This window comes from Oncorhynchus gorbuscha, linkage group LG26 (assembly GCF_021184085.1).
Source record: "Oncorhynchus gorbuscha isolate QuinsamMale2020 ecotype Even-year linkage group LG26, OgorEven_v1.0, whole genome shotgun sequence".
Lineage (NCBI taxonomy): Eukaryota > Metazoa > Chordata > Actinopteri > Salmoniformes > Salmonidae > Oncorhynchus > Oncorhynchus gorbuscha.
This window is the reverse complement of record NC_060198.1, coordinates 34,099,213-34,117,293: the sequence shown is the minus strand read 5'-3', so window position 1 is coordinate 34,117,293 and position 18,081 is coordinate 34,099,213. Positions and strand designations below refer to the sequence as shown.

Below are 18,081 nucleotides of genomic sequence, written 5' to 3'. Positions count from 1 at the left end.
AGTGTGTGTGCGTGAATTTTTCAATCTGTGTCTCTGCATGAGTGTGCATGTCTGAGTATATGTGTATTTGTGCACACTCAAGTCAGTCTTCCTGTTTTAGCCTGACAGGAGCGGTGGCTGGACAGCACAATGATCCATTGTCTCTGAGCCAAGCATGGCTTCCTGACCGGTCAGAATTCACGGAAATAGGGGTGCAGTCTAAACAAAAACAAAGGCCGGAGACTTTGACCCACAGTCCCTTAGTATGTACCCCCTAACCCAACCTTTCCATACATTATTATTTCAACCACAGACACACACACACGCACACACACATCTGTTTTACTATCCTTGTGGGGACCAAACCATGTATTCCCTTGCACAATTATATTTTCCCTAACCCCTAAACCTAACCCTAAACCGTACCCTAAACCCTAACCGTAACCCCTAACACTAAACCTAACCCTAAACCTAACCCTAAACCTTAAGCCCTAAAACTAAACTTAACCCTAAACCTAAGCCTTTACCCTAACCCTAATTCTAATCTTAATTCTAACCTTAACCCTAACCCCTGAGCCTAAAATAGCCTTGTTCTTTGTGGGGACCCTGCAAAATGCCCTGACAATTTTCCTTGTGAGGACTTCTGGTCCCCACAAAGTTAGTAAAACCAAACACACACACACACACATGCGCACACACTGTCTCTGTCTGGATGGGAGTCAAACTGAGGAGTTCCTCTTCCTTCTACACAAAGAGGACAAATAAATCTGATGGGGAAATGTATGTGACACAATGAATGGGTTCACTACGCTAGTACTAGGAACCTTCAGTGTACCAAAGACCAATTGAGTCTGTCATAGCTATGATCCCCCTCTTCCTATTTTATCACAGACTGTGCACTGCCATCCCATCCACAGTGTGGTTATGGCAGAGCGGTAGCTGCATAATTCTCAGACCCTGCAAGTAAACCCTTGACTCTGGGTCCGAAGAGAAGTTTCCCCAATGGCACCACCATGGTCTCCCTTTTACCCCCCTCGTACATCCCTCCCTGGCTGTCCCCTACGTTCCAGGAGAACATCTGGATTTCATAAGGGATTGTGACTCCAGCACTGCTCTCCACAACTCTCCTAATGCACTTTAATAGCACACCGAGCAAGGCAGCCCTGGATGAGTGGCAGAGGAAAATACAGAAATGAACTATTTGTATTTGAAAAATATGTTGATGTATTTTTCCATATCCCACCAGTTTTGTACTATATATTTGATTGACTGTTCTAGATATAGGTTAGCGGCTAGTTTTAGTAAGGGCTGAAGAGGCTTTGAACAGACCAGTATGTAACGGGATTCTTCCGTCGAAGGAGAGGAGGACCAAAATGCAGCGTGGTTGAAATTCATGTTTTTTTTAAATAAGAAAACTATACATGAATAAACTACAAAAACAACAAACGTGTAAACCCGAAACAGTCCCGTGTGGAACAAACACTGACACAGGAGACAATCACCCACAAAACCCAACACCAAACAGGCTACCTAAATATGGTTCCCAATCAGAGACAATGACTAACACCTGCCTCTGATTGAGAACCATATCAGGCCAAACACAGAAACAGACAAACTAGACACACAACATAGAATGCCCACTCAGATCACACCCTGACCAAACAAAACATAGAAACATACAAAGCAAACTATGGTCAGGGTGTGACACAGTAGGGGACTGGAAAGCAAGCATAGACCTACATTATGCCCCCTGCCCTTGACCATGCTGTACTTGGCCCATGCTCTACTACAGTATATTCTTGGTATTGTTTTGTTTGGTCGGCTAAAGAGATGGTCGATGCAACATAATTCAAAACTGTCTTCATGCTGGTGATCACACACAAATAATTCGTCTTAACTGAGAGATGAGGTCTGCGGAGTGGTGACTGATGCATACTGGTCTGCCACTTCGATTTATGCTCTGGGTGCAGTGGATAGATGATTGTATTAACATAGTGCAGCATCAGCACAACTACTCTACAATATGACTTTATTAAAGATAACCCACTAGACATAGACATCAGTTCAAAGTTATGTTTTGAATAACATTTCATTGAATTGTCATCTAATGTGAATTCAACGTGATATCAACAAAAATGTTAAATATGTCATTGGATTTAGGACAAAAGTTTAAAAACCTCTCTGGTACAAGTTAGGAAGAAAATGTAAAAGCTAGCGTCCCACCTCGACAACAGCCAGTGAAATTGCAGGGCACCAAATTAAAAACAACAGAAATCCCATAATTAACATTCCTCAAACACACAAGTATTATACACCATTTTAAAGATAAACGTCTTGTAAATCCAACCACAGTGTCCGATTTCAAAAAGTCTTTATGGGGATAGCACACCATGCGATTATGTTAGGTAAGCGCCTTGTCACAGAAAACCATACAGCCATTTTCCAGCCAAGGAGAGGGCTCACAAAAGTCAGAAACAGCGATTAAATTCATCACTAACCTTTGATGATCTTCATCAGATGGCACTCACAGGACTTCATGTTACACAATAAATGTGTGTTTTGTTCAATAAAGTTCATCTTTATGTCCAAAAACCAAAAACCTTGAAATAATTTTAACAGTTTTGGAAACTTTAGAGTGTTTTTATCCAAATTTACTAATTATATGCATTTCCTAGCTTGTGGGCCTGAGTAGAAGGCAGTTTAATTTCGCATGTTTTTCATCCAAAATTCTGAATGCTGTCCCCTACCCTAGTGAAGTTAAGGAAAAAAGACAAACATTCCCAAAATGTCTTTGCGTTATTTACTTTTTGCAAATTCAATCAGTTTTATCCGTTTTCCATGTTGATTCAACGTCATTGCATTGAATTTTGTTTAAATTATGTGGAAACAATGTTGATTCAACCAGTTTGTGCCTCGTGGGAAAGCACTTTTTAATGTCCACAAGTATTTTGATGTACTTGCAACAGTGAGCACTCAATTGGAATTATGTGTGTAGAAAAGAGCAATACACACATTAAACAGTTACTTTAGTATGATAAGCCAAATTAAGTCAGAGCAGTCGTTCATATTACAATCAACTAACAAAACATTCATATCTTACAATTTTGTGTATTTCTATTGTAGTACAACCATATACAGTAAGCTACTAAAAGTGTTTCTTGGCAGCCTGTAAAAACTGTGTGAAAGTAATTTCCTGAGGAGAAATCCCTTTTCTGTCTGAGAGACTTCTCATCCTGTTTTACTAGCCCCCCTTCCCCTCTACCTCCCTCACTTTCCTCCTGTCATGCATACCCAAGGCCTCTCATCCTCCCTGCTCTATCCTCTTTTTATGCATGTCTCTTGGCTCTTCTTGTTTCTCTGTCGTCTTTTTCTCCCTCTCCCTCTCCCTCCCACGTTTCCCTCATTTTATTTAGCTCATGTGGCTCCCCTTAAAAGAAATGGAACACTGGTTGACAGAATTCCAAGCTTTTATTTTGGATGTGAAATTTCTGCTCAGCTCCAGCTCTCCCTCTCTCTTTCTGTCTGTGTGACTGGCATGGGTCCAGCTCTAAACCCCCTCTAGTTTCAAACTAAAATGGCTAAATCTCAACAGGAAAACAACAACAGTGTCAGCCTGAGGCCATCAAAGCAAATCACTCTTACAAAACAGAGATACTCAACACTGTGTACATTCCCATGTGTGAGTGCTGTGTACGCAGCGGCGACTGTGGGTGTATATGACTACAATAGGATCCTATAATAATAAGCAGTTGTGACTGTTCCCAGGCCAGTGTGTGTGTGTGTGTGTGTGTGTGTGTGTGTGTGTGTGTGTGTGTGTGTGTGTGTGTGTGTGTGTGTGTGTGTGTGTGTGTGTGTGTGTGTGTGTGTGTGTGTGTGTGTGTGTGTGTGTGTGTGTGTGTGTGTGTGTGTGTGTGTGTCCCTTCGATTCTAGGGTCTATCACACTTCAGGTGGTTTGTTTAGGTGATGCATGTATATGTACACTCATATTCATTACTGTAAATCATGACAAGACAACTGGTATTGCATAGATACCTCATCAAAACATATTTTGGACAGTACAACATATTGACACAGAACTCATGTCCAATTGAAAAGAAACACATGCATCCATGCATACACACAAACAAGCACGCACACACATTCCCCCACTCAAAAGCTGCCAGTGGAGCGCAAAACTATATGATCCCCTAAGTGGTCACAAAGGAGCCATCAGTCCTTTTCAACTCCTCTCTCATTCCCACTGTGTAAACAGTGTATGTGTGTCTGTGTGTGTGTGTGTGAGTGTGATTGTGAACTGTGGAGATCACACCCCATTAGTACCCAACCACTGTATGCTACCCTGAGGCAGATCTAATGGGCCACAACATCACACAGAGTGTATGAAGAAAATCATAGATGTGTGGATAAATGACTACACAAGGAGTCCAAGCGAATAGCACTTCCTAAAACGGGAAAATGAAGGAATAGATAGAAATGCAAGAGGAATGCATAGACATGCAGACCAAGACCCTTTAATTCTGTATAATTTGACTGATCTATGTATCCATTTACCATGTGTTACTACTGTATGTGTTATGCATTCTTAAACTTGACTTACCCTTGACTGACTTCTGTTGCTTCTGTAAGTGGTTGATTGGATTCTGGCCTGCTGACTGGTTTATGAGTGAAGTGGGTCAAGTGGGAGCACCGATATCATCATGTGGGATCAGGACCTGAAGACCATGGGGACAGAAACTTCACAGCCACCAAAAACTACGCAGAATCAGTCAGACCTCACTCTGTGACAGTCAAGTCTACACTCAAAACTTTAGAACAACAGTGTTGTATGTGCCAATGCCTCAACCAGCATACAGGGTGTCCCATAAAAACGGTCCAGTATGTTTGCCAAAATTTGCCACTCTACAAAGATATCCTGGGCGATTCTGAACATCCCAACGATGTGGATATTGTTTGTTCTCATCATCAGATCATCAGTTCATATTTTACTTCAACTTTGCACCAAGGCTTCTGGGGTTCGTGGATGTGCCTGTGGTTTCACTGACGCCCACTTCGGGAAGGCCTGGCAGCTGGAGAACTGAACAAATAGAGACTAATGGCAGGAGAGGATTTCATAGTTGCCTGGGAAATAAGTGATCAGTGGAGAAATCCATTTCCCATGATGTGGAATGTGCCGGAACCACAGAAGCCAATAGGGAGGGATGGAGAGAGGGGGGGAGAGGAGGAGTAGTGGGCATAAACGATGGATTTGGGGGCTGATGAGGTCAGACAGACTTCTGTAAATGTATGAGGACTACCAGGTCCTGTTGACAACAGCTGCAGAACATCAGTATCTCCAATTCTGAATGAGAGCATGAGGGGAGAGCATGAGAAAAGATGATAAAAAGGTGAGGATGAGAGAGTTAATCGGGTACGGAAAGAGAGGAGAGCGATGGAAAATGGCAAATAGTGTGTGAGGAATTAATTTTATGTATGAGAAACTTGCCTTCCTTTAGGGACCAATATCGGTCCATGGTCCAAAACTGTCATGCTCTTTTTTGTTGAAGAACCAGCATACTCAGCCCAAGACTGTTTTCCTTGGGATAGAGTGGAGTGGGCAATTGTGAGGGAGAACAAATAAGGAAAAGGGGGATAGAGGGAGGGAGCTGACAGAGAGGGTTGTATGAGTAAGGGAAATCAAGGTTCCAAACTATGACTCATCGTTCTGGTCTCAAGTGTCTTTGGTGTCTGACGTCCTTACACCCCCTCTTCTTTCTGCCTTCTAATTTCAGCCCAGTGGTATGTGGTTTTGTGTTTTGGGGACAGACATGAAATGCAGCACATTGACCCCCAGACACTCCAGAGCTGCCTGCCTTCCTGCTGATTGCCTGATGGTTTGAAAAACAGCCAACAGCCCAGGTCACCAGGGCTCAATGAGTTTTACAAGATTAGCCCAATCACTAACCACTTTGGAATTTGGAAACTATTTTCTGGCACATCAAGGCTTTGTCGACTCTTCAGCATTCCTGACGAGGCTGTATCCATTTGGAGTGTCTAGCAGTGCATCCCCCACCCACCCCCCCTAACCCCCTCCATCTAACTCCCTGTTCCTAGCTCTTGCTGGCTGGGATGGATGTCAATGCTATGTAGACTTCAAGACCTACAATATTGAGAGAAAAAAAGGGTTCCAAAAGGATTCTTCGGCTGTCCCCATAGGAGAACACTTTTGGTTCCAGGAAGGACCCTTTTTGGTTCCATGTAGAACCCTTTCGGATTACATGTAGAAACCTCTGTGGAAAGGGTTCTACATTGAACCCAAAAGTGTTCTACCTGGAACCAAAAGGGTTCTACCTGGAACCGAAAGGGTTCTTCAAAGGATTCTCGTATGGGGACAGTCAAATAACCATTTTAGGTTCCAGATAGCACCTTTTTTCAAGAGTGTACAAATAATTAGTGGCACGTTTTTGTATTGGCCTAAAAAATATCCTAACTTCAGGAACTAAAATAAAGATAACGTGTCAACGGAATTTAAAGCCAGAGTTGATTAACAACCACATTCTATTTGTCAATGAGAAAAGAAAATACAATTAATTTATGCATCATAAAAGCGTTTGCTGCTGCAACAGTACAGTTGTGGCCAAAAGTTTTGAGAATGACACAAATATTAATTTCCACAAAGTTTGCTGCTTCAGTGTATTTAGATTGTTTTGTCAGATGTTACTATGGAATAATGAAGTATAATTACAAGCATTTCATAAGTGTCAAAGGCTTTTATTGACAATTACATGAAGTTGATGCAAAGGGTGAATATTTGCAGTGTTGGCCTTTCTTTTTCAAGACCTCTGCAATCCGCCCTGGCATGCTGTCAATTACCTTCTGGGCCACATCCTGACTGATGGCAGCCCATTCTTGCTTAATCAATGCTTGGAGTTTGTCAGAATTTGTAGGATTTTGTTTGTCGCCTCTTGAGGTTTGACCACAAGTTCTCAATGGGGATTAAGGTCTGGAGAGTTTCCTGGCTATGGACCCAAAAGATTGATATTTTGTTCCCTGAGCCTATATCGATGTTATGTTCCCTGAGCCAATATCGATGTTATGTTCCCTGGATGATTTACTGTTGGCATGACATAGGACTGATGCTAGAGCTTACCTTGTCTTCTCCGGACAAGCTTTTTTCAGGACGCCCCAAACAATCGGAAAGGGGATTCATCAGAGAAAATGACTTTACCCCAGTCTTCAGCAGTCCAATCCCTGTGCCTTTTGTAGAATATCAGTCTGTCCCTAACGTTTTTCCTGGAGAGAAGTGGCTTCTTTGCTGCCCTTCTTGACACCAGGCCATCCTCCAAAAGTCTTCGCCTCAATGTGCGTGCAGATGCACTCACACCTGCCTGCTGCAATCACACCTGCCTACTGCCATTCCTGAGCAAGCTCGGTATTGGTGGTGCCCCGATCCCGCAGCTGAATCAACTTTAGGAGAACCGTGAAGCCTTCTTTGATGATGGCACATGTTTCCTTGCAGGTAACCATGGTTGACAGAGGAAGAACAATGATTCCAAGCACCACCCTCCTTTTGAAGCTTCCAGTCTGTTATTCAAACTGACATGATGTCAGCTGGTCCTTTGTGGCAGGGATGAAATGCAGTGGAAATGTTTTTTGGGGATTCAATAAATTTGCATGGCAAAGAGGGACTTTGCAATTCATCTGATCACTCTTCATAACATTCTGGAGTATATGCAAATTGCCATCATAAAAACTGAGGCAGCAGAATTTGTGAAAATTAATATTTGTGTCATTCTCAAAAATGTTGTGCACGACTGTACAGCGATTGGTGTGCATAAATGTTACAAGACGTCCAAGTCCCCTCCCCATCTATTTCTTACGGTGAACGTTTGTTGAAGGCGTCATTCAAATCCTGATTTGACAACTGTTTTGTCGCTCACGTTCCTGCGGCGCAACCCTGTATCTCCTTCCCATCTTCCAGCGAAACAATTTCAAAGCAGCATCGCAACACCTCTGCAATACACATTATGGACTTTACTGGAAACATTTTAATACATCGAAACATATCAAAGAAGACAAGGGTGGCACACATTGAAAATACTATTTTCTATGTACCTTTTCCCTTCATAGTTTATGGAGCGAAAGCGAACTTTCAGCGGATTTCATGGTAAGTTTATATCGGAAAAAATTATTACATAGTCTATACTTCGTATGGAAATTAATTTATTCACATATCTTTATCCTAACTGCTGATACATTATTACAGTTAACATCGGAAAAAAATCTTACATAGTATATACTTCGTATGGAAATTACTTTATTCACATATCTTTATCCTAACTGCTGATATATTATTATTGTATGCTAATGCATAAATAAACAGTAAAGTAAAGACAAACTGAAACCATTTGTTTTCAATTTAGTTGCTGATGGTGGGGGCAATGTACTGGAATAAATCACGCTGATCAGTCCCTTACATTTTGAATCAGATCTATAACCTTGTATAGTAATTTTCTACATCGAGACGAGGTAGACTGTCGGATATTCTAGACAGGAGTTGGGATCGGTTGTGTGCCTGGAGCGCATAATTGTGCATAGAGAGAGAGAGCTGACAGTAGCGCATAGCTGGAGGGACAGTGGGACCAGTGCACTACCATCAGAAATGTTGCAATAAGGGAAACTCTTATGATAAGTGTTTTGCTGCTGCTCCCTTCTTGCTGCTCTCAGATCAGTTACTAGCAGATTGATTGTGTAAGGTAAGCCTCACTATTCACTGGCCTGTGATGCTGGCAGGATCTCAGTACAGTTGTGCCATGACACACCAGCAGTGGCAATTGATTTCACTGTTTCGAAGTATAGGGTTTCTTGGGGTCCAATTCAAAGCCGCAGAGGTTTTAAGACACCTGTTTGTGAAATAATTAACCCCTATAATTTATATGAGTGAGCATTGAGTTAGAATTACATATTCAAAGCGTTACAGGACAATGAATTGGGCTTTTGGTTACTCTTATTCTATTTACACATCATTCTGAATACTGGCAATGGGCAGTCATTTCCTGATGTAGGGGTGCACGTATTCAGAGGAAATTAATCCATGTTAAATCAACTCTGACCTAAATTTGTAAGTTATCCCTGATTTAGTTTCTTAAACAATGTACATGCAGCCCAGATTAGTGGTCTGGTTTTAGGTTCATTCCACAGTATGATCCTGGGATGTTGAGAATGTAAGTATGTAAGGGGTCAGAAATAGGATTAGAGAAAGAAAATATAAAAAAACAAACAACTTTATCTCCCGCAGAAGTTTGGATTTCCTTGTTGGTGACACACCCGGGCGCATTAGCGCACTCACGAGCGCGCACACAGACACTCACAATAAAACATTAATGCACAGGAGATGATGGTCCCAGACTCTCCAAAATAATTAGCATACCTTCCTGTAGCCTACTTGAAATTATAATCACTGAAACACAGTAACAATGTGAATTTCTAATTATATTTTGGTAACTTGACTGAGAACATTCACTGTCACCTTGTGCACAGTCACCACACCACTAGGGGACCTGGCAGACCTTCTATAGCCACGTCGCAAAAGTAGATCCTCGTAAACTAAGTGACAGTATTTGGAGTTATGCGTCTTAGCCTACAGCCTGGTGATGCAATGCTCTAAAGCAGGGAACATCAACTCGATTCTGCTGTGGGACGATTTCTTCTTGAGCAGATGAATATTTTTAGACTAAAACAAAATTATTTCAAACATTGCTTACATTTGTATATGCCACGTGTCTCTTTATAATGCGTGGGAATACCCGAGAACAGATTTCCAAATTAAAATCACTTGGAGCTGATTTCCTCCTTTTTTATGTCCAACAATTATTATTTTTCATAAATTTTGGCGGCAAATAAAACCAATCGCGTCCGAGGGCCACAAGTTGGGGAACCCTGCTCTAAAGGGACCAGGACTCTCCAGTGGAAGCAGCCTCAGAGCTGACCCAGTGTGGCAGAACCATCCCAGTGCAGAGCTCAGTTCTACAATTTGCGGGCTTTGTGATACCAGCTGTTCCTCTGAAGACTTAAACCAATTTACTGGGCAAGCAGGAGGACACAGAGAGGGGAAAGAAGAAAAGAAAGAAAGAAAGAGGCAAGGAAAGAGTGATGAGAGAGAAAAAAAGAGTAAAGAGAGACAGAGAAGGAAAACATTGACAAGAAAGGGAGATTAAAAGTGTTTCCATTCAGAGCTTTAGGTCCTTTATTTGACAGCCATATTGAAGCGCGTCCGGCTGTCTTCCCCTCACACACTGCTCCCATTAGTTTCAGATCGCCGTACCTCCCTCCCTCCCTCGTTTAAATACAATCAGATAGGCTGCCCTCGCCAGCCTTGCAGCATAATGTTTATGAATTTGCGCCGGTACAATTAAATAATAAATATAATGTTAAGCAGAGTCATGCATCTCCCTGTGCGTCTCTAACCAGTCCATGTACTGTATAAAGAGCCTCCAGTGGATTCCTGATCTGCAGTATAGGGTTTATGAGCAGAGAGGCATCTAAAAGCTCACAGAAAGTTGTGGAAGTACTGATAAAGAGAGGGAGAGATGGGACCGTGTAAAATGTCAGGGTAGGGGAAGGAGGGAGCCATTTTATGTGAGATTAGGGGAGTTTGTAGAGGTGCTATAAGAGACAGAGACAGGAGTGGCAACTGTCCAGGGACAGGCATCCCTTACAACAGATTTGTTTTGACACAGCAGGCAACCAGCCAGCAGTGATCGTCTCTCCTCCCTGCCACTTGCACGCTACCGTCGCAGACGACTAATCAGCCTCTTAATTGAATTGCAGCTAATCGTTAATGAGAAGACGAAACGGTACAGGCGACGACTAAAAACATCCTCAGTCCTCCTTCCCCCACTATCCTAAGCCTCAGTAGCAGCAGCCACAGGTGCCTCTACTCTAACCCCTTTACTCCAAATGAGACCACGTCACACTGACAGGCCATGCCACTAATCCTCAAAGACGCTGTGGAGCAGTCAGCCAAAGCTACACGGGGCTAAATTAGATGTTCACTTCCTCAGCATGCAGGTTGAACATGGCAGACTAGAGTAGGCCTACATAAACATGGCTACCTTGTACCTACATACACAGTCCTGAAGTGCCTTAAATACAGTTAGTTGTGTAAAATTAGAGGTACATTGTAACTCCAGAATACAGACTTATGTCATTTCCGCATTCCTTCTAGGGTGTCAGTTTAATTAAGAGGGTTTGAGACAAACCTGACAATTAAACAATTAAGATACTTTAAAGCAGGGTTCATCAACTAGAATCAGCCGCTGACTGATTTATTTTTTGAGTGGATGGTCAGGGGGCCGGAACATAATTACAAATCATTTGTAGACCGCAAGAAGCCTAAAAATATATCATGTTTGATCAAAACATAATCACATGACATTTTTATTAAATCACACATCTCTCTATTGTACATGGGAATAGTTTGGAACAGATTTCCAGAATCACTTGGAGCTGATTTTCTGGTGTTTTTACAGTCTTTTATGCTTTTCTTTTTTTGCTCAGAGTACAAATAAAATCACCTGACCTGCAGACCGCAAGTTTGGGAACCCTGCTGTAAAAACTCTGTGAGAACTGGTCTTGTTGAAATGAATATATTGCATTTGGAGTCTGACATACGCTCTCTAAAAAGTGTTGTGTTGCTCTTATTTTGGAGAAAGCTCACATACCAAAGAAAATACATTTATGACCTGTTGGCCATTAGAAGTGACTCATGAGCCAAAACTGGGTGAAAAGAAGCATTACCAAAATAAGTCAATGTAGATGTTCAGCAACCGGACACATTTATGTGAGTCCTATTAATGGTTGCCTTTTCTCTAACTCTGTAACTCTCTGTGAAGTCTTCTCCAGGCAGCCCTGACGTGGTCTCAATGAAGAAAGAGAGAGGAGCCACTTACCTGTATCTCAAAACACTATCTGGATTGGGGGAGGCAGAGAACGAGAGAGGAGAGGGAGGAATGGAGAGAGGGATTAGAAGCTAATCCAGGACACGGCCAATCCCAGAGGAGCTCCTTTTCTTCCAAGACACAGACACAACAGTCGCACGGATTACTGCACTTTAGTGTATTGCCTTTAAAAAAAAAAAAGCATTATCCCTTTTGTGTAGTGTTTCATTGTCCCTAAATGCCTGGTGTCCCGGGCCTGTGGTAAATGTGCTGAATTCTACAACAAAGGATAAAAGAGAACAACAGTCCCGGTGAGAGGGGAGCGAAGTGACAGGATGTCCCATGGATTGTGTGGTGCCACACGCAGATAAAGCGCTTTAGTGGAGACGACATGTGTGAACGGACCCCCTGCTCTTTCTGCTGGGTCTCAGAGGGACTGACAGCTGAACACCCCTGTGGACGGTACATTCAAGATCAAACTTCTATGAGGGAATACTAAAACGACTGAGTGGCTAGTGAGTGACAGGTTGGAGATATTTTAGTTGTTGATTACAGGGGAGAATAAGGTGAGGTTCGGTTTCAAAGCAGGATGACAAATTTGTTTTTGGAAAAACTTACTGTATCTGAAGGGAAGAAGGACTTGATTGAGGAGACTTGCGGCAGCCTAGAAACCTCTATCATTAACTGGAAGGATCGGAGTTCATGTGTGTAGGTGCATTAGAGAAGATTATTAGCTGACAATCAAAGGTGTCAGCCTATTGAGTCACTCCTCAATAAGCCACATCTAAAGTGACCTGGTTGGTGAGAAGTGTTGTCTTGGTGTTGTGTTGGTGTTGAAACCTGTAGTGGTGAGAAAAGAAAGCACTGGGTGAGAGTGAGGTGGTAATAAAGGTTGTTTTAAAGCTGACATAATCCCATTACAGTTTCTTAACAAGTTCTTTATAATCTCCAACAAGTTTATTGGACAGAGCACACAGGGCCAAGCAGCTTAAATATAACCACTTTCAGATGTATAACATTGCCTGACTCCTATCTACTGTACCGTGCCAAGTCAAGAATGAATTCTAACTAGGTTTACAGAAAACTAAATATTTATTCTCATTTTACGAGGATCTCGTAATCCTCTGGCAAGGTGATTAGTGTCTAGACGGGTGGGATGTTCGTTAACCGTTTGTAAACAAGACCTTGGATGGTTTTCACAGAAAGGGGTCTCTAGGTAACACTGATGGCTGTCCAGCTTTGACAGAAGATATTGGTGCTCATTTTAAAGGAGGTAGGTATAGACTTCAGTTTGGACTGATCCTAAAAAGATAGGAACAAGAATATTTTGTAAAGCCCCATTGCTTAACTTTGAGAGGGAAGTTTAAGGACCTGTATATTTTTGTTGCTGAAGGGAAAGGTGCATTTAAATGACCTAATTATAGAAATTGCTGTGCACATCTAAGATTGATTTAGCTCTAGAAACGTTCACAGGTATGAGCTTGCCAACAGAGAGAGCATCATAGTTATATTGGTTAGTGTTCAGAAACAGCAGAAACACAAGTTCAAAATAACAGTCAGGCAATACTCCAATCCACAAAGAGTGAAATGTATTTTGTCTGATGGACAGAATATGAGCATCTCTTGATATTCTCTCACTCTTTCACTGCACAAATACTGGATGAGTTATGTTTCACTGTCAGTATATATTTGGAGCCGCAACTGGATATATTTTCTGAACTGACATTCAAAAACCCACCGTCTGGGAAAAGAACAGTGGATCCCAAGCTCTCAGACCACATAGGCTGTGGTTATTCCAGAATCCCTGGGATGTGTCATTCCTCTTCTTTTTATTCCTCATGACTGAAAGCTGCTGGGAAGGAGGACAGGATTTCTTTGAGGCTGGAGTCATTCATTGATCCCGAGAGAGAAAGCTTTGAATGTTGACTGACCCCATAGAGAATCCATCATTCAGCTGAAAACTTCAGTGGGACTTCCTAAAGCCAAACTGCAGGCTTACGCTCAAACTGCAGGCAAACGGCAGCACTTGCTGTATGTGTGTAGAATGTATTCTACACACATTCTCAGCACATAATTTGTGTTTTTCTTTTTTTAAGGATCCAGAAAGTTGTTTAAGTGTCTTTTAACACACATTTTACATTGGAAAAGTTGACTGATTTCTTACTGGATTTTTTATCCCCCTGATTAATTATATTTAAAGGGTAGTCATCTCTGCTACCATGAGTCTGGGAAAACTGCCAGGGATTAAAGGCCTAGGGTCGGGCTCACAGGGGAAGAGGCGCTTTAAGAGCGAACTCTCCGTGGACATGATCAGCCCACCGTTCCCAGACTTCCGCCACACCATGCACGTGGGCCGCGGTGGCGATGTGTTTGGAGACACCTCCTTCCTTAGCAATCATGGGGGCAAAGGGGAACCAGTGAGCCCCGATTCACCCACCAGTAGCACGAAGACCACCCGCTTCTTCTCCCGCACCCTGAGGCATGTACGCAGGTCCCCTGTGCCCCGTGCCAGGATTGGTTCTCGTGACCTTTCACCCCCACCTCCTCCTGTCTCACCCATCATCAAGAACGCCATCTCACTACCCCAGCTGAACATTGACATGCCCAACGGCTACCAGAGGGTGTTGTTCCCCAGCTCAGTGAGCTCCCCAGATGCCTCCCTCTACAGCTACGGTAAGAACATTTGTAATGGGAAAAAGCACATATTGCACACACACACATTGCAGTGCTAGCTGTGCCACCAGAGACTCTGGGTTAGGGTTAGGGACAATTGGCCTAGCGTTGCCCAGGTTAGGGAGGGTTTGGCCGGAAGGGATACCGTGTCTCATCGCGCACCAGCGACTCCTGTGGCGGGCCGGGCGCAGTGCACGCTAACCAGGTCGCCAGGGGCACGGTGTTTCCTCCGACACATTGGTGTGGCTGGTTTCCGGGTTGGATGCGCGCTGTGTTAAAGAAGCAGTGCGGCTTGGTTGGGTTGTGTTTCGGAGGACGGATGGCTTTCGACTTTCGTCTCTCCCGAGCCCGTACGGGAGTTGTAGCGATGAGACAAGACAGTAACTACTAACAACTGGATACCACGAAATTGGGGAGAAAATTAGGTAAAAAAATCAATTTAAAAAAGTCAAACAGATCATATTTTTCTGAGTCATCTGAAATTACTTTCATTACACCTGCGTACAATTATGCCTATAAACACAAACAAACATAGCTGGGGAGAGAAAGATACCGAAAGGGCATTTCCTGTCATCTTCTGAGTTTGTGGGCTACTTGACTGCACCACATAAACCCAACACTCATCAACCCACTTTTAAATCCCTGCTGGTACAGCGAAACTGTGTGTGTGTGTTCAGGGGTAGGGTTTTTTAGAACAGTATGTGGGATGTCTGGAATTCCCCCCAGCCACTGAAATAGTTACCCAACTCAGATGGAATGTACCCAAAAAAAGAGAACCAACAGAGGGCACAGAGAGCTAGATGATCTGGGGGATCAACAGGTTAACTCACACTGTACCACCTCTTACTGTGACGTACATGTTCATTTGTATATTCTGGTCATTTCTTTAGCTCTTCTTTCTTAAATCTCCTGTCCCATTTCCCCTCATTCCTTTTCTACTCTCCACATCATCAACTTAAAAAATAATAAAGTTCCTTTCTCTTTCCCACTCTGTTATCCTCTTTATATGCCTTTCTGGGTCCTCCTCTCACTTCTCTTCAATAGCGGCTGAGAACTGTCTACTAGGCATAAAACCAAGCCCTCCCCCCATCCCCCACACAGGTAGCATTCAGAACCAGGGAAGTCATGGCACCGTGGAATGTGTGTGTGGGTTGGGCTGGTGCTCTGAAACGACTAAACACCTTGCTTGTTTTATACTGTCACCCTCTGGCCAATGAGGCAAACTGCAAGGCTCCCTGACATTATGTTCAATGCACTTCTTTGAAAGTTGGTTTCTCTGTCTAATGAAAGTACTTGAATATTATAATGTAGCTGCAGTAATAGAAGAGACAATGGCCCTTTAAGGCAAGAACTGTTCTAAAAATGTTTTACATTTTAATATGTTTGTCTCCTTCCTGTCTGCAGGTCTGCAGTCTGGTTTCGTCACACTACCCCGCCACTCTCGCCTTGATAAACAGCTGCAGGACAGCACTGGACTGTTCGCTCAGGACTTTCACTGTGGCTCGCTCCCAGACAACGGCTTCGCGCTAACGCGCTCCGACTCCTTCACCTCGTTCACAGTGGACCTTGGCCCCTCCCTCATGAGTGAGGTTCTGGGCATGATTGACAGCCCCAGTTGCCTCACTATGCCCAATCACAGCTGGGAGTTGGGGGAAGAGGAAGAGGAGGAGCAGAGCTCGGTGTTTGAGCTGGCTGTGCAGAGCCCCATGCTAAGCTCATCAAACCCTTCCATGTCAAGCACTCCGCTCAAAGTGAATGTGAACTGCAGGGGAGAGGAGGAGGATGGGAGGTCTCTTGAGATGCCAGATGCATCTATGGGGTCTCCTACACAGGTAGAACCAGTTATGGAAGCTGAGAGGTTCCAGAGAGCAGCTGACATGCTGGCGCGTCACTACGGGGGAGGTTCCTTCTCCAGGAGTCATCGCAGCGATTCTGCCTCCTCCTCCTCACCCCTCAGCCAGCCTAAAGTCCCCTACGCCTTCCCTGAGGAAGAGGAGATCAAAGTCTGAAACATTTACCAAATGTCTATCATTGTGAGAAGAAGAATCCATTTGATCATTAGACTACTTACTGGGGGACCTTGGTTCTGAATCCTTGCACTCAAGACCTTCAGAGGGATCCATGTTTTTCAATAAACCTTTTACATGAATGATTTGAATTGGAAAAATCCTCATAAGAGCTCTCGTCTACCATCTAACACTGTCTCTTGTTCAGTTCTAGAGAAGCTTGTCTAGAGTTTCTCAGACATGATCTGACAGCAACATTGGACAGGGTACATATAAAAAATAAACTTTAACATGTCAGATTCCATTATATCTTCATACGAAATATACCTTATACTAAGCAGATTCCATGAAACTGTCATTCAATTCTGGGATGGAACAATCTCTTGATATCGTGCAACTTTGTGCTATAGCAGCTGCAGTACAACAGTCACACAAGATGCCGTACAACAACCAGAAGGAAGGACACAGTGATGAGCCGAGGCTGTGTCTGTCAAAAGCACTCATAGTGGTCATTCACAGACATGCCACACGGATGAAGGAACATAATACATTTTATTTTTAGAAGACAAAGGAAGGATTTCCAGCCTAATGACACACTCCTGTGAAAAGGATGGAAAAAGGGAGATAAAACATGACTAACAGTATGTGGATACTGAAGGGACAACACATTTGGTTTCTATCCACCTGATCTAAATGGACATATCTTCAGTGACAAAATAATCTGTTAGACCGAACACAAAGCCAATTTCATGAATGATCGTTTCCTGAGAAAAGTTTGATAGGAATAAAGATTCTCACTAATATCTGAATGAATATCAGAGATGGCACTGCATGCTAAGGGTCAAATGAAGAGTGTGCCCTGTAAAATGTATCAAACTAATTTTGGATACACAGCCCTATAATCATTTAAACCTAATGCTGCCCTACAGGGATAGTTATTGTCAACTCCTTTTCCCAAGTATGTTTGTTCTCAGTATTATGTTCATACATGGGAGTATAATTTATTTTTAAATAACAAGGAAACAAATGCATTGTCATACATGAAGGTGATCAAATTAAGTTGAATATTAGCTGTTCATAAGACTACAGGCACTCGACTTAAAATGACCAGTACAGACATGTGATGTCACATTTGAATACAGTATGTATACGGAATGAGATACGATTGTCTAATTTGATCCATTTACCAGTAGCTGTCATAGCAGTCATATTCTTAATAAATACTGTTTTTTAATAAGCATCGGTTCTGTCCTTTTTGACACATTAAGTGGATAAAGAAAATATACAGAAACAAGCAGTGATATTCAACCAGGAATGGATAGTCACTATAGACCAGAGGTAACTTGATTCAGCCGTGGGACGATTTATTTCTGAGTGAATAGGGGGCTGGAACATAATGATAATCATTTGTACACTGCACATTGACCAAAAGTAAGACCAGATAGATATTGTATTTGGAAATAACATAATAATTTCATACATTGAGACACTATCACGTCTCTACTTG

At 42.8% G+C, this 18,081-nt stretch overlaps 1 protein-coding gene across 1 annotated transcript; it reads left to right on the top strand.

The window, feature by feature from the left end:
* The first annotated feature begins 7,859 nt into the window (after nucleotides 1–7,859).
* Nucleotides 7,860–17,812, top strand: LOC124015427 (cdc42 effector protein 1-like). The gene is made up of 3 exons (XM_046330609.1): nucleotides 7,860–8,123; nucleotides 11,851–14,568; nucleotides 15,973–17,812. The coding sequence occupies exons 2-3, from the start codon at nucleotides 14,115–14,117 to the stop codon at nucleotides 16,575–16,577; spliced, it is 1,059 nt and encodes a 352-aa protein (XP_046186565.1). The 5' UTR covers nucleotides 7,860–8,123; nucleotides 11,851–14,114; the 3' UTR covers nucleotides 16,578–17,812.
* Nucleotides 17,813–18,081: the final 269 nt, after the last annotated feature.